Genomic DNA, 27,994 nt, shown 5'->3' on the forward strand with positions numbered 1-27,994 from the left:
TTTCATGTGGAGTGTATCAGGGTCAGGGCACCAGGAAAGCTCAGAGAGCAAGTCCCCTATGAAATAACAAATGAAGGGTGCATCTCAGCCTCTCCTAAAGCTTTTGTCCTAAGCATTCTACCAGAGCAGCTGACCTGGAACAGAATTCTCTTCCTGGCTATTTGATAAGGTCGACTTGACACAGAAAAGAAAAACTTCTGACTATGTCTGGCATGGCCCCAGCACAGGCAAGTGGAACAGAGCCATTTCATACAGCTGCACATAGGGAAATTGGGATAAGGCCAGCCAAACATCTCCACATAACACTGCAAGACAAACCCTCATGCTTATCACAGAACCAGACCCTAGAACAGTACGTGAGCATGAAAACAGTTTCTAAACACCCACAACAAGCCCCATACTAAAACCCACCAATCCCAAAACACACTCAACTTCTGCAGCACTCAAACTGAGAGAAGCCACCATTGCCCCAATTCAGATAAAGGCAGCGTTGAAGAACAGGGTTTATTTCACACTGCCACAGCCCATCCCCAGAACCAGGGCACGGCAGATGTTCCTCACACCATCAGATCTCAGCACAGGTACACCCACACACAGGGCTCACCAGCTTTCAGTGTTTCAGTGAACCCACACACAGAGCAAGAGCAGGTAGTGCAGTAAATCTACTCACAAATATCCTAAACTAGCAAAACCAGCACTTGTCAGCTTTGAACTGCTAACTCTGAAGTGCACCTGCAGAAATAATGCCACAAATCTGAAAGACACATAATATCAGGCAATTTGGTCTCAGGCTGGTGGTACCATTGTTAGTACAATGAACAACTTGGTTATTAAGAAGAGCATCAGTCCACTTCCTTAGAAAATCTAAATTTTTTATTATACATACTGTATTACACTGAAAATACGTACCCAAAGACAGAATATTTTGAATTTACATCTGTACAAAAAAAAACCCAAAAAAACAAACAAAAACCAATAGAAAACATATGGGCTATGCTATAGATGTGACATTTTACAAAATGACAGTTTTTGTTAAAGGCACCAGATTCCCAGAGGGCTCTGGCTTAACATTTTTTAGTCTTTTTTTTTTTTTTTCCAGTCAGACCTTACTATGAAAATGTGATTCACTCTTAAACTGCATGATGTCAAAGTCTCAAGATTCTTTTATCTAGACAAGTGGTCTGCACTCTGACATAACTTAGTGAGAGAAGTGACCAATTCCACATGGAGATATCAAGCGACTACCAAAGGCTCCTTCCCACTGTATCCAGGACCCCATGGTATTGAACTGAAAGAATAAATGGCATAGCCAGCACTGAAAATCAGGTTAACCCACAAATACCAGCCCAATACTAGAGTGTTAACTGTACTAAGCGTAGACTGGTTTGTATGGAGATAACTACAAAGCATTAGAGTAGAAAAAGTATGAACAGAAAGATGGAATCTGTGATCTCAGCATCCTTCTTGGGCTCCCTTTCCTCGTTACACTCATTTCACTCTTTCTGGTCCTCACAGCACACATGGAAGAAAATGGAGCGTTCAGAAACCTAGCACTTCACTATAGGACAAGTTGTTGAAGAACCCTGGGTAAGATGAATGTGCTCTTTCTCCCCTAAAAACAAAGTTTGGACAGGACAGGGAAATCACAAGCCACTTTCACTGCTTCTTTCTGCAGTATTTCATACTCAAATCAAAGAACCTAATTCATATCATGCCTAGGCTTGCACAGACAGGAGCTCCTCTACAAGCAAGGGCCAGAGAGACTGGGACATCACCTTGATGAGGTGCAGTTCAAGCCCAAAGCTCTTAAGTTTGGGCTTGCTATTTCCGAAAACCATATGCTTGGATAAAGGCATGTGCAAAGGAGAAAAGCAAAGCTTTAAGAAAGCTCTGAACTACTTCTCTGGTCAACTCAGTAAATCTGCAAGTCATTCTAGAGTAAAGAAATGCTTTTATTTAACCTTACACCTTAACCTGAGAGCACACACTGAGCCTCACTGAATAGCTTCCCATCCAAGTGACTGAATATTCAAGACAAAAACATCAAGTTCCAAGGCCAGATTCTGTTCTGTATGTAACAATTCCAATGTATTGGAATTTCAATATTGAAGTTTCCCTTTCTGATTTGTCTGGCACTATTCCTACTTCCAGAACACAGATTTGATGATTTAATTCGCTGAACCAAAGAACTCCATGTAGTTTTACTTCTCACCGTATCAATTTAACAATGTTCCAGAAACTTCCCCTTCTTTAGGCATTTAAGCACTTTATAGATTCACAGATCAAGTTGAAGTAATCCTCTGTATTGAGGGTCATAGAGTGACTTAAAAAAAATTAATTTTGCAGTGTTAAATTGTCTCATCCTAATGAGTTTATGGAATTAAAAACATACTATCGTTTTACTTAAAATTTCCATTTATTGCCTATGACTGACTTTAGACAAACAGGCCTGGAGACCAACTGCATTATGCAGCAATACAAACAGCAGCATGGTTAAGCTTCCTACGTACTACTGCACTCAAAGGACTCCACTGCATTCTAGAAGGGCTTCTTGAAGAGCAGAGGGACAGCTATCTCCTCCCCAAGCACAGGTCTGAAATGCAGGCTTCTGTGGCCCCAGAAATTTAGTGAGGGACCACCATTAATCTCAAGAGCCACCACACAGCAGCTCCCGACCTTGATAGAACCGCACAGGTCTTGCATCAAGAGTTTACAATACATGACAGTACATGCCCCTCAAGCCAGCCAATTTTCTAAATGCTCATTCTTAACAACTGTATCTGATACTTGCAGCTCATCTAGCAAGCAGGAACAGTTAAGACAGAAGTATACACAGGTACAGAAAACTGGTCATCACAAGGAAACTCCAAAATCTGAATGCAGACAACAAAAGGAATGTCACTTTTCTTTAAACCTTTCCTCTAAAAGATGAATACTTTCATAACCTATCACTAGCCCTCACTGTGTAACACTCTAAAACCAAATAAGTTATAACCATAACACATTCTACTAAACTCCTAAAAACTAAAACTCACTAGTCACCCTCACTTGTCAAGCAGTTTAAAAAGAAAAGTTGGAATCAAAATTGCAATCTACGTTGTTTCTGAAATGGGCAATTCTGGGGAGGACAGCCCCAATGTGACAGTTATATGTGAGTAACTTTCACACTAAAACATGCACAACACTCTGCAACAGCAGCAATACCATCAAATACCCTGCCTGTTACAGGAGCTAGAACATGCTGTGTATTTGCTTAAATAAAGTTAAGAAATCTACACTTTTGGTCACATCTTAAAACACTGTAGAATACAGGACATTTTTTAAAATATTATTTATACTTGCCCTGTCCTGTTGGGTAGTTTGATTGAAAAACAAAGATTAAAATGCAATAAAAAAATTTCCCCAATAAAAAAAAAAGATTCTAATCAAACATCTAAATGTTTTATTAGTATACAAGTGTACTTGGGATTTGGTCTGCTTGTTTTTCAGAAAAAAAAACAGGAACAAACAAGAGCCTTGTTTAGTCCTAAAAGTTTCACTTCAACATGAATCTTTTAAGTCAGACCAAGGTACCTCCTCAACACATCACCACTCTGCTACTCATCTTTGTATTTCTTCCTTCTAAGCAGCATTCCCAACCAAGCACAGCTCCACACACATGTACTGGCAGAAACCAGACACTGAATTCAAGACTCCTTCAAAAGATGAAGCTAAGTCTCCCAAGAAGGAATCCTGACTAATGTACATAAATCCTCTCAGTAAATGCCAGCTTTGCTCGTAGCATTAAAGCCAGATTACACCAGTGGTATGAACACAGTTATAAAGATAAAAATGTGCTTCTACTAGCAGGGGACAAGTACAAGGCACATTTATATGCCAGTATAATTGTGGTCACATTAGCAATTATACTGATAAAACTACACTGGTAAGAACCACAGCTACAGTCATGAAAAACTTTTTGGGTCAGGGTTGGGCAATCAAACAGCTTTTGACTGCTCAACGAAACATTCATTAATAGTGCCTCAAGACAACAAAAACTACTTCTACTTAGATATGTCTCAACCATTTCTAGAGCCATTTTAAAATTAAGCTCCAGTTGGTTTTGAGATGCAGTTGTTTCCCTTCCTCCAGGTTAAGTTATGCTGTGCAAAGGACTTGTTATGCAAGAGCCATAGATCAACTTCTACTCCAAGACTCCTATGGCAGGAAACTATCACTTCCAGGCAGCGACAAGCCAGTTACTTTTATAATTTTGATGGGTTTTTTCCTTCAGAAAGTTATGATACTCAGTTTCTGTCTATCTCAAATAATGCCAAATAAAGATTAACTTATGCTGGGCGTGGACATTGACAATATAGAGAGTTAACAAGATGTGGGGTAATAATTATTAACGTGGTTAAGGCCGATGCTCCCCAGAAGGCCCCATGGGAAAGGCACAGCTGCAGGCCGGAGAGGCAGTCAGGAGTCACTGAGTGACAGCTGGGAGTGAGACTGATTGGCCGGAGGAACATGCAGCCAGTCTAAGAGCAGGAAGCTGATCGGATGACAGGGCAGGTGGGCAGCAGCACTGCAGCTGGGCCAGCCCATGGTGCCTTCTTTCTGTTAAGTTCTGAGAGGTCTCAGTTTGGTTCCAGTTTCAGTTCTGTCAGGCTGAGATCAAAGGTATAAAGGAGACCGATTTCTACAATAAAGCGATCTCCTTTGGATGCATAAGGGGGTCCGTGTCGCTTTGCTCCCCGCTGCTGGCTGGCCCGAACAGGGACCTGCGAAGGCAGCTCAGGGTGTGCAGTCTGCTCCAGTAGCTGCTCCCACTAGGTCAAGGAACCAACCAGGCAGGATCCAGGAAGAGTTCAGGAAGGAACCCAGGAATTTTAGGTGTGTGTACCTCACTGGAAGGATGAGGAGATCAGTGGGAGAAAGTATGGGAGATGGAATATCAGGGGAACAAAGCAGGAGCTTGGACCAGGTCAGGCGGCTCCTACATCAGCAATCTATTAATATGGCTGATGTGAAACTAAGCACCCTGCTGGACTGAGTGTCTAATCAAGTTACAGATTTTCCCTTTAGTGGGTCCCTTTGATCAGAAACCTGGCAAGCAATAAGGAAGAGACTCTTTGATATCACCTGGGATGGCAATGCCGAAGCTTGGGGGCACCTCGCTCCATGGGGGACAATTGTGGCAGCCATTAAAGGAAGTCATGAAATGTCGGCCATTACGCAGCTTTTGGAAGGTAATTCCCCTCAACCCTCAGCACTGCCAGAACCCGTATACGACCCCAAGGATGGACCCAAACCCCACTGAATTCCCTTATCCCAAGACTAACCCAAGCCCCATGGAACTGCCTTACCCCAATAAAAATCCCTGCGTGGCTGGCCCCTTCGGCGTGGAATTCCCACATTGTGAGCGGGTGGCAGACTCACTTCCAGCCCAAGATGGTGATGCAGTAGTCCAGAGTTGGCAACAATGCTGGGAAGCCATCATGAAGGATGGTGATTTGGCAGTCATTTCGGCATGCCCAGTAAAACACATGCCAAACCAACACCCAGCCTACCTAGAGCTGGACTATAAAGTAAAGAATGAAGGGTGCTTGTAAAAGAAAGCGGCATATCCTCCCATCACACCCTAAGCTACCTCGAGTCTATCGGTAGCACGTACGTCCTCACACCCTATGAGTGAAAAGCACAAGGAAAATGAGTCTAACAGCGATGCAGCTTGCAGTCTGGCTGACCAATTACCGAGAGCTGTGTACAGCCCAGCCGGAATCGCTGCAGGACAGAAACGCACCAGTCACCGTTGCACCGCTGACCGGAGAGAGTCCCTTTGCAGTTCCTGCAGCACAGGCAGGCTCCCGCATGATGTATGTGGTACCATCACTCACCTAGCCCTGCAGCAACTCCCTGGGATGGGTATCAATTCTAATATGTCTTCTGCTACGACTTTACAGGGTCCAGCGGCAAAGTTTGTGCAGTTCCTGGACAGACTGCATGCCATGCTCTCCTGGCAAGTCGGCAGTAACGAGGCCAGAGTTATACTGTTGCAACAGCTGGCATTCACAAATGTGAACAAAGACTGTAGAAAAGCACTGCTCGCTGTTCGTAACCCATGTACAGGTGATATGGTTAGAGCATGCCAAAACAGGGGAACTACTGCTCATAATACTAACTCTCTGGCAGGGGCTTGAGCCACGCATTTCCAGGTTTTGGACACACGTGTGGGGGGTCCCAGCTGGGCAGGGGTCAGGGTGGCCCTACTGATGGTCCTCAGCTTGATGCAGGTGGCCTATGGCCAGCCACAGGCACATCAGGGATTGCCAGCCAATCAAGTATGGCAAGGTCACACATGAAGCATGGCCCAATGACAACAGCACAGCCAGCCCAGCGGCTGTCACCAGAACACTTGTCTCATAGCTCCACCCAGAAGCGGCAGTCAGGGCGCAGGGCCACCAGCGGCAGAAGCAACCAAGGGGTGCAGACCGCACTCTTCTGGGGCACGGGGCTGCCAGCAGTGAGCAGGTCACTGAGCAGGTGCCTCCCCTGGCATGGGCACTGCCATGCTGCCTTTACAGCGAGCCACAGCATTGTTACTGCTAGCCACCAAGATCTTGTACGTCTGCCTTGCCTCCTCAGAGGAGCAAACCTGCCTGCAGGCTGCAGGTTTGGCTGAGACAGAGAGGTGTTTTCTTTGCTAGTTTTGAATCTGTTTGTGACAAAAAAGGTAAATGGTACTTTCAAAGGAGTTGTATATATGTACATAGTTATAGTTATTTACAAGTTATTTATGACAAAGCCAGCTGTTCTGTGTGTTATTACTGAAGATTTCTTTTAAGGATATGACAGGAAAGCCTTCCCAGTCTAGGTCTTAGCTCTGGCCAAGCTATGGCCTTGACTGGCAAGGAAAAGTATGCTATCAAGCCCAGGTGTTTCTGTACAGAAAAGGGACTCACTAGCTTTGCAAAAGTTAGAACACTTTCCTTTGAGGTAAATATGGAAGCCTCGCTCAGGAGAGGCCTTCCAACTCCTCATTATGAAAAGAAGGCTCCTTGGTAGACCTTGGGTGATAGCAAAGCATACAGGCAGTTGTAAGCTTCACCTTGTTAATTTCTTTCAAAACTGAATTATGTTTCTGTTAAGTGCTACTACTTACACCAGAGAAGCCTATGTTACAGTTTTTGAAAAGCTGTAATAGTTATTATTGTTGTCACTGTTACTAATGCCTTAGGAATTGTTTAGGTTTTTCCTAGTAGGTTTTCGTTACTTAATAAAAAAGAGGGGGGGGAGACATAGGACATGGGATAATAATTATTAAAGTGGTTAAGGCTTATGCTCCCCAGAAGGCCCCATAGGAAAGGCACAGCTGCAGGCTGGAGGGGTGGGAGGCAGTCAGGAGTCAGGAGAGAGTCAGTTGAGTGACCGCAGTGAGACTGTGATTGGCTGGAAGAACATGTGGACAGCATAAGAGCAGGAAGCTGACTGGATGATAGGACACGTGGGCAGCAGCACTGCAGCTGGGCCAGCCAATGGTGCCTTCTTTCTGTTAAGTTCTGTTAGGTCTCAGTTTGGCTTCAGTTATGTCAGGTTGAGAATTCAGTCATGTCAGGTTTAAAAGGATGTGATTTCTACAATAAAGCGATCTCCTTTGGATGCATAAGGGGGTCTGTGTCACTTTGTTCCCAACTGCTACAACAAAGCTGCTCAATATCATCCTATGACCCAAGCATAAATAAGCTAAACATACAGTGGGTATCTTTAGACACTGACATCTATCATCTGCAATAGTTACACTGCAGCAGAAATACAAAATTATCAAGTACCGACCTGTGGTGCTTCAAACATCCATTCTTACGACAGAACTCATGTTGCCAAAGAAAATTTTTTTATAATAAAGATCTGTGCCCTCAGTTAACAGTAAACCGTGAGTGACTGTGCAGTAGTCTTCTCTTCTGGTACTTAGCAGTAAACTGCACCCATCTGTAACCTTTCAGCTGTGATCTCCTTTTTCAGCATCCTGAACAAAAACACACCAACAACGTCCCGTTCCCCCCCCCCCAAGAACATCTTTCCCTCTCCCAAGATTAATAAAAAAAAATTAAGTGAGTTTGACACCATCAAACACTTCTGTGTTCACTGAGCTCAGTTTGGTTGAAGAGCACAGCTTCTACTCTGGAGGGTAATAAGAAATGTACACATGAATGCCATTTTGTACAGTTGACATACTCTATGAGCTGGTTGACTCTAAACTTGATTTGGTCCAGTCTGCTGCTGCTGCATCTCTTAGGAAACATTAGTTATAGGTTTGTACTTCTTGAATCTGGTCCATTCACCAGTAGCATAGTTCATTTCAAAGACTGTGTCAACCAACATAGTGGTGCTGCCCGTGCCATCTGCCTTTGGTAAATCTTCTGTATGTTCACTAAGTTTAATTTGGATGATGTCACCTTGCTCTTGGCAAGGATTCTCTGCAGAAACAAGGAGAGAAACACATTATACATTTCAACAGTATATTAGACAAGACAGGGGGCTCTTATGCTTAAAAAAAAAACCCCGCAAAACACAAACAACAACTCTCAAACCCAAAGCTGAGCAAACCAGACAAAGATTTTCCTCCCTCCACACTCCTGAGACCGAGTTTTAAAAATAACAAAACCAGACCCCAAAAGATGAAGCTCAAGGCTAACATGATTGAAAGAACAATAAAAGAGGGAGTAAAGACTGCCAGTGTCATTTCTCTCAACCTCAAAAGTCAGAAGAGAAGATAATATTTAAATGGAGTTGGTAAACTTGAACTACCAGAGTTACTTTACTTGGGAGATATTTTGTAGTTAAATGCCTCAAGAATTTTTAGCTGTTAAGGAAGCCCAAAAAGCTTCACTGAAACCACTGAGTCCCAGACTCGGGTCCAAGTCAGTAGAAGTTTTAAATGTTACACTTCAAGGTACTGGAATGATGCTCAAGAATATCAGTTGGCAGTTATTTATCCAACCTTCAGAAGGTGCTGGCATTATTACTAAGTGAATTCATATTAATATTTACATTACTATATATGTATCTGTGAATCTGTATCACACACACTTCCAAAAGAGTATTTTACCTTGCATTAGAAAAAGCTGTCTGTGTAGATATTAAATTACAGCCTCCTACTGCAATTTGAAGTAGCATCAAGTACTGAAAACACTGTGATTAATGCAAGATGCACCAAACTTAAAGCTCAGGGATCGCCACAGTAACTCTGCTCATTCTCACCAGTGTATTGCATTACTCCAAATGCATGAGCCACATTTAAGCTGCAGGACTCTGGTGGTAAGAGCCCCCAAATACCAAAATAGAAACCAGAGCTAGTGCAGATGACAGAGTTCACTTAAGGACTCTTAAGCTCCTTCTCATCTTACATCCAATAATCTCCTAGGCAAAACAGCTTTGGTCTATCAAGGCCAATACATAACAGGATCCAGCTATGAGCCAGCTTATCTCCCTGTGATTCACAGCACCAGTTGTTATCTAAAGTCTCTGAGATAACAGTTGCCAGTTTCTAAAGCAAGGAATTAGCAAAGAGATTCTGTACTACCCGACTGGTACATCAACTGGCCACAAAAAAAATTTACATTCACTGGTCCTCTAGGCAGAGCAGTAGCACCCAACCACTTTGAACAAAGCTTACCAGCTGCCTTGTTTCTCTTCAACCCTAAGCCCTGATTCTACAGTGAATTCAGTTATATTGTGGTCAGCAGCTTTTCTGACAGACCAGTTGACTTAGTGGAAATGGACCCTAAAGACCCATTTCCAGGTAGTTAGAACTATAATTCACAAAGTATGTAGAGTCCAGTGTAAAGCAAAGAGTCCAACACATACAGACAAAGCTAAAGCAATGCACACCACATGCACATTTAGAAATGCTGGGCTGTGTATCAGATTTGTGTATTCAGAAGCAAGCTAAATTAATATCAATACATGCCTCTGGATCCTGCCATGAATCCAAGTATAAGAGCCTTTTCTGGCCTTGTAACTTTGTTTGCAGTCTTGAACATTTCCTGTGCAGCATACATTTGCTCCCTCTGTAACAGACACAATAAATGTCAATTCAGTAGAGAAAAACTCTGCCAACAGGGACCACTTTAATACCCGCAGATGAGCATAAAAGAACATGGCGAAAGTTTGTAGGACCCACAAAAAGTTAACAAAAAAGGCATCCTAAACTCAAGGTTTCCCCTCTGCAATACTTTTACCTAACATGCACAGCAGGGACAATTGAACTCTGGACATTGAAAAAAACACCCCACCTTCAAATAGTTACAGAAACATGTGAGAGGCTTAACGTTTATATTGTCCATTTTGTGTCCTTTATGACATTAGGGAAAAAAGAAAATAATCCAATACTTTCTCTACAATCCAACAAACCCAGGCTTACAATAATTTCAGAGGATTTCTTTTTCTTTAATAAATGCAGTAGAAGTACTGAAAAGAAGAAGTCACCCAGCTTGCTGAAGTTCAGCTCTTGCAAGCTAGGCTTACAGATGTGCTTAGCAAAGTCTTCTAATGAGTTGCATCTTGAATGGGACTCCAAGCATGCACATAATACATACCAAATCATGTATATATGCACCAGGAATAGGAAGCTTCAGGATATATCCCCACTCCCATGCTTTGAAAAATGTGTAATGGGGGGATGAGGTGGATCAGAAATAAAATCTTTTACCTTAAATAATCTTTTTGTGTATTTTCTCCTACTACATCTATGTCAGGACAATTCCAAGCAATTTATATTATGTGGAACTGGCTGGGCAATTTCTGCTGGAAATACACCTTTCTCTAAAATTCTTTATAATGAGCAACACATTTTACATAATAAACAGCATTAAGTAATGACATCTTACTGCAACATTAACACTGCACAACTAAAAATGTTGTGAATAACACTAAGACAGCAATGCTAAACCACAAAGTACTTTTGTAATCTTTGGTTATAAAAAAAGCAGCCTCAACCACTCCATAATCCAAAGGCCAAGAAATGCCCACATATAAATGAGATCCAATCCACATCAAAACCATCAGTCAAAAAGAATCTGGTTTTACTTACTGTGAGAGAGAGGTTTTTCTTCGGTGGTGGCTGTTGCTGAGTTTGGGGGGCCACTTGTGGTGCCTGTGCCGCAGGGGAGATGGCAGGAGGTGTGGTGGGGGTTAGGGGTGAGGTAGGTGTAGCTGCAGGGGGATTAGAGTTGCTGTTGTACATGGGTGTTCTTTGTTTGAACTGTGCAGGAAGAGTTGTAGTAGCATTTGGAGCTGCAGGCTCTTCTGTCTGTCTGTTGGTCTGCAAGGCCTCTCGTGCAGAGCCAGCTGCAAAGACCAGTCAGGATAGTTAAAGCATTATTGTCCACAAATAGGGATTAGCATCACCAGCGACCTTTAAAGAAAGCTAAAAATCTCTGATGATCCCATTTTAGCACCACGATCAATATGCCATCTAATATCCATATGAAAAAGTTAAGAGCTAGTGCTCTTTCCACTCAAATATCTTTAGAAATAATTAGACAACAGAGTACCCAGCTGTTCCATATGGATACATTATATTTAGAATAAAATTTGATGTTTAATCAATATCCAATTTATTAAACTGAAGCTGCAATACTTACTTTTCAGTTTATATAGCTCTAACAACTGTACTTTGGTCCTACCAGGATTGTTGCTGTACTATTACACAGAGCAAGTCAAAAATTATTTCATCAGTTTTTACCTAATGTAGCAGCAGCTTTCAAAGGAAGTGCCATTAAGATACTGAAAATACAAACAGACTTTAACAGATGTCATAATTAAATGCACAAATCACTCGTTATTTAAACACTAACTGCTAGAAGTTAAAACCCCACAAGGCTTAACTGTTCTTTCTCAAAGCTGATCCATTCACCTGCAATAAGGAAGTTATATTATTCCCAACCTAGCTGCAGTTGGAGGCAACTCATGAAATCACAGCAGCTTGACCACACAAGTTACCATCTGTCCAGCCAGTGATAATTATCCAGTGGACACTATCTATGTTCTTTTGCAGCTCTTGGACAGAGGCACAGCTGCTCAAGCGCCCTTCACAAACCTCATGAGCTTTAAGCTGACCTGTTTACACTGTGTTCACAGAAGACAGGCAGATATGGAACAGAGTACATTGGTGCCCTTTAGAGCAGATTTTAGGATATGAGACATCTATGGTTCTACATCCTGGCACAGACACAGCAATGGTTTTAGCAATACTGGTATTTTTCAGCAGATGTGGAACAATTGACAGGATAAACATTTGCGGTATGAGTTATTCCTTATTCTTTTACAAGTTTCATTACTGGCTTTGTCTCTTGTCAAAATAACTGACTTTCACGAAATTATGTCTTAATTATGCAACCTCAGATTATATGAGGCCAAATCTGTGGATCTTCTGTGTGCATCTTATATCAAACAAACAGTTTTATGTTCCTGGTCCCTAAGATAAGCTAAATACTCCATACTCTAAAAGGAAAGAGAACAGAATAGAGAATTTTAAACTAGACTTTTCCTGCTGCTGAACACAATGCCAACACCGTAGAAAATAGTACTACAGCTGCTGACACACTGCTGTGTTCTTGGCTGCATTCCTTCTGGAGATGCCAATTTTCTGCCAGAGAAAGATGTGCATAGACCTTCAGAGAGATTCGGAACTGTTTTGAGGCCAAATGAAATGACTGGGTCTTGCATCTAAGCAGTTTTCTACAGTGCCCAAAATGCCACAGCTCATAAGTAAAAATAATACATTAAACTGAAATGTTGGTTCGCTGTTAATGGACAGATCTGGTAATGAATCCCAGCCATGAACATCTGTTAGCACAAACTGATACATTCCTTTAAAGACTTCACACACAGTAGGGAAGGAAAAATAAAATCAAGCTGGTTAAAATAAAACTGTAGGAAAAAAGGACTTCTACAAACTACTTTTTACTATTGGCAATTTTCTAGAATTGAAAATAACAGCACTTTTCAAAATATGCAGTAGGTCAGCTATTATCTTTGTTATACAAAGGTAGAAGAAAAATGGATGGCTTAATCCCAAACTGTGTGAAAGGTAATATGCACCTGCCTCTAGAAATAAAACTGATTTCTGAAAGCAACTGTTTTGTATGTGCTAGCATGCATGTGCATGGAGTGCATGGAATATATACTTCAGACTTAAACTGAATACTCAAAAGACTGGATTTTCTATTGCTGTGTAAGAAAAGAAAAATCGGGAAATTGTTTCACATACTTGACTTAGCTAGCAGTCACTCTAAAAACTTAGAGCCAACAATGATTTTCTTTACTTAGGTTAAATGATATGTCTGGTTTCCCCAGACTCAAAGGCTGGAGTCTTGCAATGGATTTTATATTGCTAAGATGGAGTTTCACTCAAGTTGAGGGACAGTAGGTTTGTAAATAAAAGAGCAGCCAGACAGTAAAGCTGTACAGAGTTGCAGTCATCAGGTCCCAAGAGTGAAGAAGTGTCTGTTACCTGGCTGTGTTTCAGAGCTTGGGATATAGGAGGAAGACGGCACCACACTGGGGGTAGCAGGTAAATAACTTGTAGAAGGTAGTGCAGGCTCATTGTTCAACGAGCCAAGTTTCTACAGAACAGAAAAGAAAATATTAAAGCCACACTGCAAGTATTCATGGGCTGTTTCTGCATTTTAAATACAACTTCAACATTAGTTTTACTAAGATATTCCTTTTGGGAACTTAACTGGAACCTCCTCTGTTAGGAGTCCTACCTAACAACCTGTTCAACACTGACTTTCTACTTCAAACATTAGAAATTTGTGCAGATGGCACTCTATGAGAACTGCACTCTAGCACTAAGTGATCTGCCAGAGGAAACATGCTCTTCACCACCAGCAAGTAGAACCATGTTCATCCATGGGCATAAGGCCTACTAGGCTATCACCCAGGAGAGCACAAAGGCCTCTGGGACACAGGCAAGCAGAAGGCAGCAGAAACAGCACAGGCAAAAATGCCATTGCCACTGAAACAGGCACTCAACACCAACATGACTGATGCCATCTAGGATGATGAGGCTACAGAAAAAGCCTCATTTTGTACTTAATTATACATGACACTGCATACACAGCATGAAGACAGCAGCATGGTTGATGATTTCGCTGCCTGATCCAGCCTTTGAACATAAGGGGGTGAGAGAGGAAAGAAGTTTTGGGGGGAGTAAGTCAAACAGACCAATCATTTAAAGTAGCCCTACTAAAACATGGACATTCTGTAAAATGTGGAACTTGCTAAAACAAAGATTCTCTTAGCACTCAGCAGAAAGAGAGGCAATGACCTTCACTCCTGATTCTGGCCTACCACAATCTGCCTGTATGTTGGCCTTGGCTTGTCACACATGCCCAGCAGACAGTTTCTCACTCAAAAGCAAGGGCAGGACATAACATTCTTGTAGAACCTACATCCTGACTGAGGACACAAAGCTACACCGTAGTTTCCAATATACTGTATCTGAAATAAGAGGAAAAAGGCCTACACATGACAGGGTCTTCCTCTCCCTGACTGAATGACTTCTAGCAACAGGTTTGCTTTTTCTTTGGTGAAAATATAATGGAATTTTGAAAAAAATTACATAGAAATTTTTACATAAAGAGACATGTTTCAACAAGTGAGTAAATACTCTTACAGGGTTTAAGTGGTTTAGAATAGCACATGTCAAGACTATTTTTCTTTCCTTTTTTTTTTTTTTTTGACTGGTTGGTTTTTGATTGATTTTGCTTGGTTTTACCTGTGTAGATACAAGGCCAGCAGCATAATCTGGGGTAGCATTTTCTACTACTGTTTCTTCTTTGGCTTGCTTTTCCACAACTTCCGTATCTATTGCATAAAAACACAAGTGAGTCCAAGCATTTTTTCAGAAATATTGAATATGCTTTTTAAACAAAGATATAAAAATGCATTTATCAAAGTATGCTAAAACATGCTTGAAGAGGTATATGCTGAAATAGATACAGTAATCTCCAAACACAGTTTTATAATGAACTGAACCAACAACGTACAGGATACAATAACTGAGTAATCTGATACTAGAATGCATGAAAGCCCAAGCAACATTTTAATTGCAATTATGGTTGTCTTCTGAGGTGGTATTCTCTTTTTGGAACAAACACAAAAAATTGTTTTAGGACAAATATGCTGCATAGTGTATCTTCTTGATATGGTTAAGTAGGGCACAACTCTGTCACTTGCCTTAAAAGCAGTGTATATGATATTGTTCACTTGCTAAGATCTCTCAGTCAAAATTTTGGAAAGTGCTATACATTTTTTCAACATGACTTTCACCTAATTTGCATGGCCATACAGCCAGTAGAAGTGAGCAGATGAAAATAATTCAGAAAAATTCCAACACTGAAGCCACTCGCACACCTATGGGCTGCCCAAAGCACAACTGATTAGCTCAATCCTTTCACATGTCTGAGTTAGATTACCTAGGCCAAGGCAATATGAGTACGAGCACTGAAACAAGTGAAAATCCTCCTTCAAAACCTATTTCAGTCAGAGGTTTACTTCATTCGCAAGTATTGGTTGGTATCACATCCCTCAATTTTTTAAGTTTAGCTCAGGCTAAGCTTTAGCAAATTAAGAACAAAATGGTTCTACAAATATTGATCCTATCTGCAGGTCTACTGACAGCCTTTTTAAGCAGAATGCTGTACCAACCTAATGTCTTTCTTCTTCTCTTTGCTTCACGGCCAGCACCTACCATATCCAGCTCAGAGATATCCAGAAGCTAAAAAGAAAGACCACAGAGAACTTAATAATCATTGTTAATTGCATGTAGTTTATCTCTAAATATCATCCTCAGGTTTTTTTTCCTTAAATATATTGATTCAAAGCAGCAGCAGAAATTCACTTTAGGTGAGAGAAGAGACCTGAGCAGAAAAACAAGGAGTGCACCTACCTTTACTCCTCTTTCTTTGCGCAAAGGTGTTCTTGAAGGAGGAATGGGAGTTCTGTTTCCAGAAGGACTAAAAACACTGGGAGCTGAAGTACTCCTGAACGGAGCTTGTTTTGGTATTCCTTTGAGTGGTGCTTAGGGAAGAGCAAAGAAAGCAACAACTGAAATATGTGTTTAACTGGTTATGAAAAATGCTTTAATGAGTTCTTCAGCTCTTCCCCTTCTTAATGCACACACTACTTGCCCTTTAAATTAAAATCTTTATAATAAACATTAATATTATAATGTGGAATTGGCTATAACACTACATGTCCCTCAAAGGTTAGATTAGGTTTTACTTTTCAAAAAGGGAATAAGGGCCCATCTCTGACCAATGCTTGCAGCCCCATTCTACATGAAGTAATCAAGCAGGTGCTCTGCTAACAAAGTCTACTTTTCCTATACACACAGATGCTTTCCTTACTCATGAAAAATAAACTCTGAACATGTAACAGTATAGGACAGAAATCTTTTGAATACAATTATTGCCAAAGTTGCTCTTTGATTTTCACAATCAAATTACTTGATAAAACTGTATTTAACCAAAAATCTTAGCCAAGCTTCTGCAGGGTTCAAGGGCTTGTGATATATTGCAAAGGTAAGTTACTGCCTCACACAGGGGTGTGAAAATCTAGAGCTGCTGCTTGCACAAGGAGAAGGACCAGTCTGGGTCTATAGTGCAAACAGAAGACCTGCTGTTTCAATACTCAGTAGCATCAGCTACACCTGTAAACATCTGTTTCCTCCCAACTTTATGATGCTGCCCCTCTACCTCACAATTAATGCTAGCACTAAACACAGCAGTCTTTTAACTATTAAAAGATGTGGGATGCACATAGTGATCTATCAGGTCTTTGAGCTTCCTGACATCTCATCATGCCCTGTAAGTTGAAGATAAACAGGGAAAACTTCAGTTTGAGCTTAGAGAGTCTGTATCCCTCTAAATGTTGTACTGAAAATGTTTTCAGCATAGGACAGTGCTCTGACCCATGTGAGTACCTTTCAGGAGAGCAAACCTCAGCAGGTCCCCAACTCCTGTTCCTAGAGGCCAACTGGCGCTAAAGGCCAAGTCTAAGAACTGGCTTTAGTAATTCAACAGCAACACAGAATGCCAAGAACTTGGAAAATTTTTAGTTCAAATTACAAATAGACCTTTTGCATTTCCTGCGTGAACACAAGGCCAAACTTCAGCCCTCAAAGCCACATCTTAAACAGCATCGACACAAAGTGCTTCACAGTACTTCATAGTACTTCCAGCCACAACCAAGAATCACTCAAAGGTTCACACCTCAGCATCACTGGTAGCCATGAATGTTACACCTGTGCAGTGACTTAAAGAGTATGTAACTAATTTTAAACCCTCTTCTCGCACCTTATTTGAAAAATTCAAGCAGTTCAGGAACTTCAGCAAACAGCTGAAATGCATTAATACAAAGCTGAAGGATCATTCTACAGGTTTGCCATGTAGAACTCACTGCTCGGCCTTGGCTGCAGAGAACACACTGTCCCCTCTTCTTTCTCCAGACAGAATTATACAAACACAAGACAGTTTCAATCTACTTCACAGCATTTCAAAGAGCACAGCAGACTAGTGTGATCCACTCTGCTCTCTTTTGGAGCAACATGGCTTAGTCAGGAGTTATTCCTGGAGTGATGCAAATTAAATTCCTATCAAAGTCTCTAGGCATGATCTAGCTGAATACACTTTGGAAGCATGGCAGATACACTTGCCATTTGAAAAACCCCACACATTGTTGTTCCTTCTGACAAGACATGTCAGAAATATTTAAGTACCAGGAGAGAGGGAGGCAGAAAGGGAGAAATCCTTTGCCTCAAAAAAAATTAAAGCTTTTGTAAAAAACAGATGGTAATCTTATTCTTCATCAAGGCTACTCTATCAGGTTTTCTTTCTGAGAACTGATGAAAGTGAGCCATACTTGTTGTATCTATCTTCTTGACCAGGCCCCTGCCTTTGGCATGGAAAGGCACTCCTGCAGTCTTCTTGAGCTGCTGCGCGGTTTCTGTTGCTAAAAGGAAAAATGGCTTTAGTTATTACAGAACCTGTGCTGAAAATACACAACACAATGCTTCTTACATAAAATGTTATTAAATAATACATAAAGAGATAGGAATACCAACAAAGAAATAATTGTTTTTTAATTAAAACCCAGGTCATTTATGTGAAGTAAACACTGTATTTGGAGAAAATGCAAAATCAGTATGACTATGCAATGGACAAGGTGGCCTAAGCTATAAGAAATTACCAGAAAAGGCAATTTACTCAGTAGAAATTGAAATAATTTTTCAAAAGTTATATGACACATTATGAAAAGTTACAAATTTTGTATTTAACCAGACTCAAGTGACATGCAAGAAAGCAGCAAGCTGCTGCAACAGAACAGCAGCTGCAGTAAACTATTTTAAGATCACTTAGTTCAACCAGCTACCAATAAACACATGTACACACATATGCTGCCTTTTGTTAAGAGAAAACCCTCTTGATTTTTACACCCTATACAGCCACACTGAGTGAAAGAAAGCATTAATTAGCAGCCCTTACTCTCTGCTCCAAAAGCACATGGCAAAATAAAACTGTCCTCATTTTACTTTTGCTTCAGGAGCTTCAACCAAAGGTGTCCTCAGTCAGACTGTTACATACACCCAGGAGAGGACCTGTCTGTGCTTTATGAAGCTACAGCTCTTTGTATGCCTAGAAATGTGAACAGCATTTAAATCAATATTAGCATTTTAATGCAATCCTGGCTGGAATGACTTGCACCTCCTCTTCCACACATCAGTCCATCCTCATCCAGGAAAGCTCTTGTAATTGAACATTTTGATGTGTATCACAATTCTGGAGAATAAGACTGAATATACAGAACATAAATTGTCCTTTCACCATTTAATTGGTACACAATCTTAATACTACTTACATTTCTGCAAGAGTTCAGCTCTGAGAGTGGCACTTTTAGGTTTCCTTTTCAGCTGGAAATGTTTCACTGGGGGAGTAAGTGGCCCAGCTAGTGTTGTCAAGGCATTTTTGTTTAAATATTGGCATTCCAACGGCAACATAGCTGAAGTTTCACATTCACTTACTGCATAAAGATTTAACACAGTACACAGGGGTATTAGCACCTCTTTGACAGCTAATGACAAAACATTTTACAACTAGACTGTACAGGTGGTTTTAAATTTTAGATTTCTTGTACAAACACCAAGAATAATTTTGTTCCAATTATTACACAATACATAACCAGTTGTTAGTATGTTTGTTTTTCCCATTAGCTTCATAAAAGCTTCCATTTTAATTATACCTAGTCAAATTATAGGTATCTTATATATGCTATATCTATGCTATAGGTATCTTAAATATGCTATCTATTACAAAGATAAAAAATATGGAATTCTCAGACTCCTTAAAAATTACACCTTAAAACCAAACTACTGAACAAAAATCCAAATCACAAGTGTGGACAGACAAATGATCATTTGATTATAGAAAGAAAACAGTGTTTCCACCTCCAAGCCATTTAATTATTGTTCTGTTGCAATCTCCAGCCCCGAGATTGTGTCTGTCCACAGATGCCCGAGGGCTTTTTCTAGACAATGTGCTAAAATAAACCCACTGGAGTAGGAGTAGTTTTGCATCCATCAGTAGTTTCGCTGCTGTTTGAAGCGGCAACTGTGCGAGTGCCTGAGCCCATACTTTCAGCCGCTGGGCAATCTGTAGCTGCTTGGCCACCAGCAGCACAACTCTTCCCGAGATCAGCCTCCCTGCAGCACCTATCACCTGCTGTCCAGACACTTCCAGCAGAGGCAGCCCCTGCCCAGGACAGTGGTGGTGCTTCCACACAAGGCAGAGACTTGCTGTCATCTTGGGTACCACAAATGGGAGACAGAGCAACATAGAAAAAGCCTTTCCTGACTAAGCTGCAGCACAGCCTGTGATCCTAATGAATCCACACAACTTTTTGTGCTGCCCTTCACACTCCGGGCAATAACTGACATTTAATTCTGATGATATGTGAAAAGATAATTTAAGAAGCTGCCATTCCTCAAATCCCACAATTCCCAGTCCAGTAACATTCCAGGTCATGAACTGTGGTAGTCCAGAGACAAGACAGTACTTGTTCTTGTATCTCTACTTTAAGACAGCAAGGCTGCCCATGAAATGACAGGTTATTCCTAAAAAAAGGCACCACATTCCTGCAATTTTCACCAACAGAAAAGGCTTACCTTTCTCTCTAAGCTCTCCTAAAATATCTTGAACATTGGGATTCTGTTCTTCAAGATCAAGGTTAAGGGAGCCAGTATCTGGAAAGGATTTTAAAATATCAGCTACCATTAAGACCCAGGGGTCTGAATCCAAGGTAGCGAGCTGGATAATTTCAGTCAGTGCCCCTTTCATCTAACAAAAAAAGAAAAAGAAAATCAACCAATTGGAAACAGTTTTAAACAGGTTAGAGTTGGATTTATTTTACAAAGATACAAACATGCACAATGTTTTACTACTGGGGGAGGGAAGAGGGACATTGTTTCCACACAGTTATACATTAACTCTAGAACCAAGCAAAGAATGAACCAAGGTAATTTTTTAAAACTGCTTTCAGCCAATCTAACCTAAGTTTGTTTTGAGCTTTTGGCAAAAAAGCTCAAAGCTTTGTTTAGCACTGGACATTTTTAAAAGCAGCAGCCAAATGTTTACATTACTGTCTCCTGTTTTACATTCATAGCCCCTGTGGACCCACACCTTCTATTCAGCGATGGGAATATGCAAATACAACACAAGTTATTTAGGACAGGCATCTAAATGAAGACGTGCCCCTTGCCAGTCGACAGTATAATTACACAGACAGATTGTATCTGCATCATAATTGTTTTCAAAATACTACTTAAGCTGAGGCCAAAATAACCTAATCAATACTGTATTGTTTGACAAAAATTATGTATTATGGGAAGTAAATATAGCCCTCCTAACATGCCACGAGCAACAAGATTTTCCATCTATCCAAAGTTTCTACAGTCAGAAAAAAAGTTATTTTTCTATTTTGAAAAATGCAAAAAAAAATAGTGAAGTAAACTTTTAAGTTTCATTGTAACAGTATTTTTTAATTACTGACCAACATATCTGTTGGCACTATGACATGAAAATCAAGGTGACTACAGTCAGGGGTTTACTTCATTCACAAGTAAGTATAAATCCCCAAAGACTGAACTTTCTTTTTTTCTAAGTAAATTTTCATGTAAGTGTGACAGCACTAGCTCCAGTGAACTAAGGTGTTTGAGATAGTCTGTGTGTCTAACAAGCCACAAAACACAACAGAGTAAAATCACATAAAGTAGTTTCCCATACTCTATCTGCATCATATTGACACTGAAGAATGTACAAGCAAGTATAAGGAAATATATGAATTTTGATTTTTCACCACCCATGGGACTCATATAGCTCAGTTACAGTCATCATGTTTCTGAACACAGGAAGACAAGCAAGAGACTCATCTTCACCTTCATGCTGTTTCTTTTCCTTTATTTAAAGCACTCTTATATGAAAAGGTTTAATAAAATAAACTTACTCTATGCATACAACTCTAAATAAAAGAAATAAAAGTTAAATTTCTGCTCCCCATTCCTCACCCATCTACTTTTAAAGCTCAGAGGCAAACAAACATTGACATTTCTCAAGTCCTTTCATCTGCACAATGTTATTGCCCTCTCACTTTGGAAGGGTTTACAAGTCCACTCCAGAGCCAGTTTGTCCTTTACCCCCTGCATGTTTTAGGGCTCACACACTATGCACTTGTGAAACAACTGCATTAGTCCATCTGACCCAAAATGAGCACCTCTGTAGCTTATAGCTCGACCAGCTCCTCAGAGTGACTGACTGCAGTCACACGAACACCAGAACCACAAAGAGGGGAGCAGGAAGAAGAGACTACACGGGCCAGTTCCCATCTAAGCAGTGCCATTGATTTGCTTTGGATTAAACTGAGCACACAACCAGGAGCACACACTGTTTAATATGCTGTCAAATTTAACCAACGCTTACCCAGGGGAAAGAATCAATTTCTGAGGTTCCAGTCTTTGCTGGTTCTCCATTGCTCATTTATTCCTCAGCAAACATAACCCCACCAGAACCTCCACACACTTGTCCACCTCTTTATTGTAACCCTAAACTCCTGAACAAAAGTCACTTCTACACTGGATGAGAACGACTGTGAACACTGCGAAAGCAAAGTCTTTTGTTCTTTTATCTGTCCTAAAGGACTCAAGGTACTGATTTACACAAAATACCTAAAACATCCCAGAAGAGCTGATGAATTCATAGCTTTTACAAGCTTTTCTGTGGACACCACTAATGCAGGTAAGTGTACAGAATGTCACTTCCTTCATCAAAGCAAAGTCAGGCAATAGCTAGAGGAAAAACGTCTCTTGTATTGTCTGTATCTTGTCTCACAATTTACCCTTCATATCTACTTCACAAAACTCCTCTCTGTACCAAAAATTCACAGAGCTACATGCCTATACTCTGAAAGTTCATGTAGAACTCTGGTCTGGGCATGTTGCATCCCCTCTGCTCTCAGGGTTAAGGTTCAGGCAGCCTATTTATGCCAAAACCCACTGCTTAACAAGCTTTTAGTTCCTTCAAGAAAAGAGCCCAGAAACAATTTGTTTGCCTAGTATGGGGCAAATAACATTATCACAAGGCCTCATGACAGAAAGCACATGGTGAAATAACAGTCACTATCACACACAGGGAAGCAAAGCACACTAACAAGGCCTGTGAGCTAACCAGAGACCTTGCCTGAATATGGTTTTGCATTAAACAACCTGGATTCAAGTTTTGACTCGGGTTTGTCCTCAACTGGCAATTTAAATACAAGTTCTCACTGTTCAACTGGCAGCTGAAAAGACACATTTCATTTATGGTTTGAGAATGCATGAAATGCAACTCATCAGGGAATCCTACATGCAGTTTTCCTGTTACTTTACAGGGCACAGCCATAATCCCTAATTCTTAATAGTCTATGATTGCAACACTGGGTCATTAAGACTCCCATCACCTCCAACCAGCATCTCGTTAAGCATGAATGTCAAGATCTGATGTAACATGTTCCAGTGTCTTTCTCATCTAAAACTTAAGGATCTTAAGTATTGTTATCAGCTTGCCAGCACACAAGAAAAAGCATAGGCCACGACTAGAAACATCTAGCAAGCAGGGATCAGGCAGGATGGGAAGTGTCTGGCAACACAGGCAGATTAATAATGGCTGTGCAGGAAGGACAAACAGGACTGTGGAAAGGTGTTTAAAAGGAAGTGTTACAAGTAGCACGCAAGTGACAACTCAACGATGACTACTTGCAAATATTTTGCATTTATTTGCTTTGTTTCCTGCCTAAATTAACGTGTATGACAATACTTTCAGACAAGTGTATCAACAGTTGGCTAATAAACCAAATGAAGCTTTAATTTTCTGAGGCTATAGAAAAGATGGCATTTAATAGGGAGCTGCATTATCATTATAGAATATTTTCATTAAACTAAAAGCACTGGATTGAAAACACAGTATTAATATTTACACAATACAAACCCAGAATGGGTCAATAGCACTATTGGATGTGGTTTGCATTTTAATCATGAAAAAGAGCTGAAGTGGCCAAGAGAACTATTGGATTAAAATATCCCATTTTCCATCACAGAATAACTGTGAACTCTAAGTGCAGGCCAGAAAGGTGCACAGCAGCCTGTGTGCTCTCAATACAGAGGGAAATGCCAGTGTCATGTCCCCTCTTACTCCTCTGCACCCATACTCCACAATCCCCACTTCCCTGCAGAGATGGCTCCTGGTGCACACAAGCCAGTACAAAGAAACAGCTTTGATTTCTACTGTAATAAACAGGCAGGCCCCTGCTGGGATAGGGATCCTCCTCTCAAGGCAATTCGGAGAGCACAGAAGCACAGTCCTTGCTCCAGACTTGGTTGTAACATCACAGTCCAAGCCTGAACAAATAAATTAAACACTGGCATAAAAAGAAAGCTTGCACTCGCCATTGTGAATCAGGTTAACAAGAATATAATACGCAAAATAAACAGAAATAACAGTTCTGCCAAATTCACAACTGAAACTCTGGTCAGCACTACGCTGAGCTTTAGGCATCATTTCAAATAAGTGCAATTATCTAGAAAAAAATTAGCAGATAAAAAGCCATAAGATTCAAGAATTTGCAAGTTCTTCCCAGAGAATTACAGTGGGAATTTTTGATAACTGCCTACAAGACACAATTTAAAATGAAAATGAAAGCAAATTATTCTTATTACTCAGCAGGAACAAACATGCAGTAATGAGATTCACAGCTTGATAAAAAATTAGTTTTATTACCTGTCCCACAAGAGTATATGAGGATTAAGTCACTTATATCTATATAGTATTTGGAGTGTTAAATGAAAACATTATGAAAATTTGAAGATATTACATATGAGGATAAAACCACTCAAGTGAAGGACTGAGCTTTCAAGAGGGCTCACTGAAGATTCACTTGTCTAGACTGAAGCTTTCACAGAGATTTAGAAAGGACCACGAGCAATTAAATCCCTTCTAAACCAAATACCACCAGTTTCCTAGATTCCCACGTTGCTTTTTACTCAAATATCTGCTCCCAAATGGTTTCTGTGTTATTCTAAGCTTTCATGAAAATGCTACTATACAGAAAACAGAAAAAAATTTATTTTGAAGAGAAAAGAACTCAGTTGAATCTGTTATCTAGAGAGGGGACTATCTTTTAACATGTATCATATCCTGTAGCTGCTAGTGAGATTCCCAAAGCTTTACAAAGCTGATGCAATACATTTCCCAATACAATTAAGCTTCCAAATGCCAGCTCGGTGCTTCTCGCACACGATCGATACAGACTGGCACATGGCATGGGAAAGACATATGACTTTCCAAAAAGAATAATTAAGCACTCTCATAGTTAAGTTTAATCATTTTCAGACGTGGGGGTGATTTCCAAGTGAGAAATTCACTTCCAGGTGGCTGCAGCTACCCTGTCCTGGCAGGAAGGCTTCCAGCACTCCCCAGCACACGAGCAAAGGCTGCTGCAGAGACGTGCCCAGCACAGCCATTCTGGACACGGACACATTCATCTATTTTCTGGATATTGTGTGCAAGTATTCCATGCCAATTAGAACACTGACATTTTTGATACTAAATTAGGTGACAAATCTGCACAAATAAAACTATCTTAGCAAACTAACCACAAATGATGAGCATCTGATAAGACAACCTTTCTGTCAGCAGTTTGGTTACATCAGCTATTTTTACCATCTATAGAAGGAAGCCTGTAATGACAATAGCAGGCCTACCAGTAATGTTAAGGGTTTCTGCCTCAGGGGTTTTTCTATTTTTAACCCTTTTTTAAAGGCCCTTCTCTCAGTTTAAGGAAAAAAAATCACATGTTCCTGAAATAATTAAAGATGCTAAAGGTAGATCTCAATCAAGCATCATCAGTTTACAATAAAAGATTAAGCTTATGATTGTATTAATGAACTCCAAATTGAAAAATCCCTCAGTATTTTGTTACAGCAGGAACAAGAGCTTTACATTTGGAGCACAACGGATCACTTCAAGTACACAGCAAAAGGCACACTACTGGCTTTTCTCTACATACACTTCATCTCCACAGCTAACACAAGCACAGATCCAGGAAAGCTGCTGGCAGCTCCTCCTCGGTTTGGTTAATAACGTTTGCCCAGTGAACACACTTGAAGCATTTCAACAAATTATTTCAGTTAGTTTGAATGCTGCTCCCTCAAAGAGTTGCCATGAGTGCCATTTATGAAGGTCCTTAAGCTCTTTGAAGCTCTTTTCAATCTAAAAACACCACTGATTTTTCTGAACACTGCAATACTAATTTCTTCCAGGCTACTTGGATTTTCGCACTAAGGTCACAAGAATTTTGCAAACTCACAAGCTCACACGAGTACCTATCCCCCCTTCTGGCCAAGATTATTTTGTTTGTCCAGAACACGACCCCATTTATCACACACAAGGATGACAGCCTGTTCACTGGACAGGCACTAAACATGAATATCATGTTTTAAAAATCAGCATAAACACGCTGAACTAGAATTTTTTTAAGTGACACCAGTGTAAGTCGGTGAAGAATCATCCAAATGCATATGGCAAGACAAACATTGACATGACTAAATTATTTCTTAAAGGTGATGTATGCCCATTTTCAGCCTAGAAGTGCACAAAAGCTGAGCATACAACAATCCAAGTTACATACCACACCCTGCCTGGTATAGATGTATATTAAGCTTAAGAAGCAGCTGTGTCGTAGCCAAGAAAGAGACTGGTGAAAGCACAGCTGAGGATACTCTACACAGGAAGGTAAAAACTAACTACACACTACTTCCATGATTGCTACCAGGAAATACTACTTTACATGATGGAAGGAGGAGAGGAATTCCTCCAGTCTGGCTGAAGAAACCTAAGATCTCCAGGCATTCTCCATTTTAACATCTGTAGCTGTCTACCGGCAAGAATAAGCCAGGTGCAGATGAGGTATGGTCCAGGGCCAAGTGAAAAAGCCTGCAGAGCCAGCTCAGACTCGAGCCAGCCAGTTTATTAGCTGGGGTAGGACAAGAGAGGAAAGCACCAGCTGTTCCCAGAAAGGTAAAGAGAGGCAAACAAAAAGCATGGCAATTTCCCCACATTAAGACCTGACTGCAGGAGGGTGGGGAAAAACACTGCTCAGTGCAGACCCCAGATCTTCCACTGCCAAAGTTTCAGCACTTGCTGCTGTCCTCCCTAAAGCCGAGATGCTCGACTTGTGACACCTACTCAGCTGCCAGTACTAAGGAAGGAGTGGAGGAAGCTGAATACACACACACACGACCGCTCCTAAACGATCCTGCCTCTCCCCTGGCCGTCGCACAACCACTGCCTCAGAAAAACCCTCTTCCCTAAAAGGCACCCAAAACACAGCCCTGCAATGAGTCCCTGTGGGTCACACAACGGGTTTCATGTCCAAACTGCTTTCAAAAGGCTAGTGCCGAGCAGGGAATCCCCGAAGAGCAGGAAGAGGAGGAGCAGCAGCAAAGCTCCCGCTCCACTCGCTCCCTTATCGCGGGGAATCTCGGCGCTTTTCCTCACACTGAGGACGAGTCGGGAGACCTTCTTCGCTTATTCCTGCCCGTCCAAGGAAGGCTGCGAGGGAGAGGCGGGGAAGGCTGTGGGGACCAGCCCTACCACACGCCCCTGCCCTGAGGGGCTGCGGCCGCTCGGCTTCGCCCCGCGGGCAGCCCGGGGTCCCCCCTCCCCGCAGCCCCCGTGTGGAAAAAAAAAAGGGCGGGCGGGGGAGGTGGTGCTGGCACTGCCCCCCTTTCTCCCCTCACGCCATCTCCGACCTCTCCCCCTCACACACACACACGCGCGCCCCGCTTCGCTGCGACTCCCACCCGGCTCTCACCTCATCCACCGCCCGGCGGGGCAGGTGCAGCATCCCCAGGAGCAGCTTGAGCTTGACGGCCGAGGAAAGGCCGTGGAAACAGAGACGGATGTTGTCGATGACCGAGGCCGTGAGCAGCGAGGCGATGCTCGGCGGCGCCCACAGCTCGTCCGTGGAGCCCAGTTTGTTGTGCAGCCACAGGCCGGTGTCGCTCTCCCGCATCGACGCCATCTTGGGAGCGGGGCGAAAAAAGAGGGGATTCTCGACGGGCATTTTATGAAGGCACCTAAAGGGAGGAAGGGAGGGGGTGAGGACCCCTGCGGGCCGCCGTTTTGTTCGTAAGCCAAAATGGCGGCGCCCAATGAGAGCGCGCTTGGGAAGGCGGAGGCTATGCCGTAACCTAAAATGGCGGCGCCCAGGACAGGAAATACAATAAGGCGCTTCTCATCTCTCGGCCAAGTGCAAAATGGCGCCCACCACGGCTTTTCGTCCGTACTGCAAGATGGCGTCGCTTCACTGTAGAGAAGCTCCTCTATCAGCCCCAGCTCATTGTCCCTCACAGTCCGCGCCG

The 27,994-nt window shown here is 41.6% G+C and overlaps 1 protein-coding gene across 1 annotated transcript; it reads right to left on the reverse strand.

The window, feature by feature from the left end:
• Positions 1-1,080: 1,080 nt before the first annotated feature.
• On the reverse strand, positions 1,081-27,992 carry NELFA (negative elongation factor complex member A). The gene is made up of 12 exons (XM_038135634.1): positions 27,824-27,992; positions 27,445-27,709; positions 20,210-20,381; positions 18,907-19,068; positions 17,911-18,000; positions 15,938-16,068; positions 15,697-15,766; positions 14,765-14,853; positions 13,496-13,607; positions 11,072-11,328; positions 9,950-10,049; positions 1,081-8,456 (listed from the first exon to the last, which is right to left on the reverse strand). Exons 2-12 carry the CDS (start codon positions 27,694-27,696, stop codon positions 8,272-8,274), a joined length of 1,620 nt encoding a protein of 539 aa, XP_037991562.1. The 5' UTR covers positions 27,697-27,709; positions 27,824-27,992; the 3' UTR covers positions 1,081-8,271.
• Positions 27,993-27,994: the final 2 nt, after the last annotated feature.

Source organism: Motacilla alba, chromosome 4 (genome assembly GCF_015832195.1).
Source record: "Motacilla alba alba isolate MOTALB_02 chromosome 4, Motacilla_alba_V1.0_pri, whole genome shotgun sequence".
Lineage (NCBI taxonomy): Eukaryota > Metazoa > Chordata > Aves > Passeriformes > Motacillidae > Motacilla > Motacilla alba.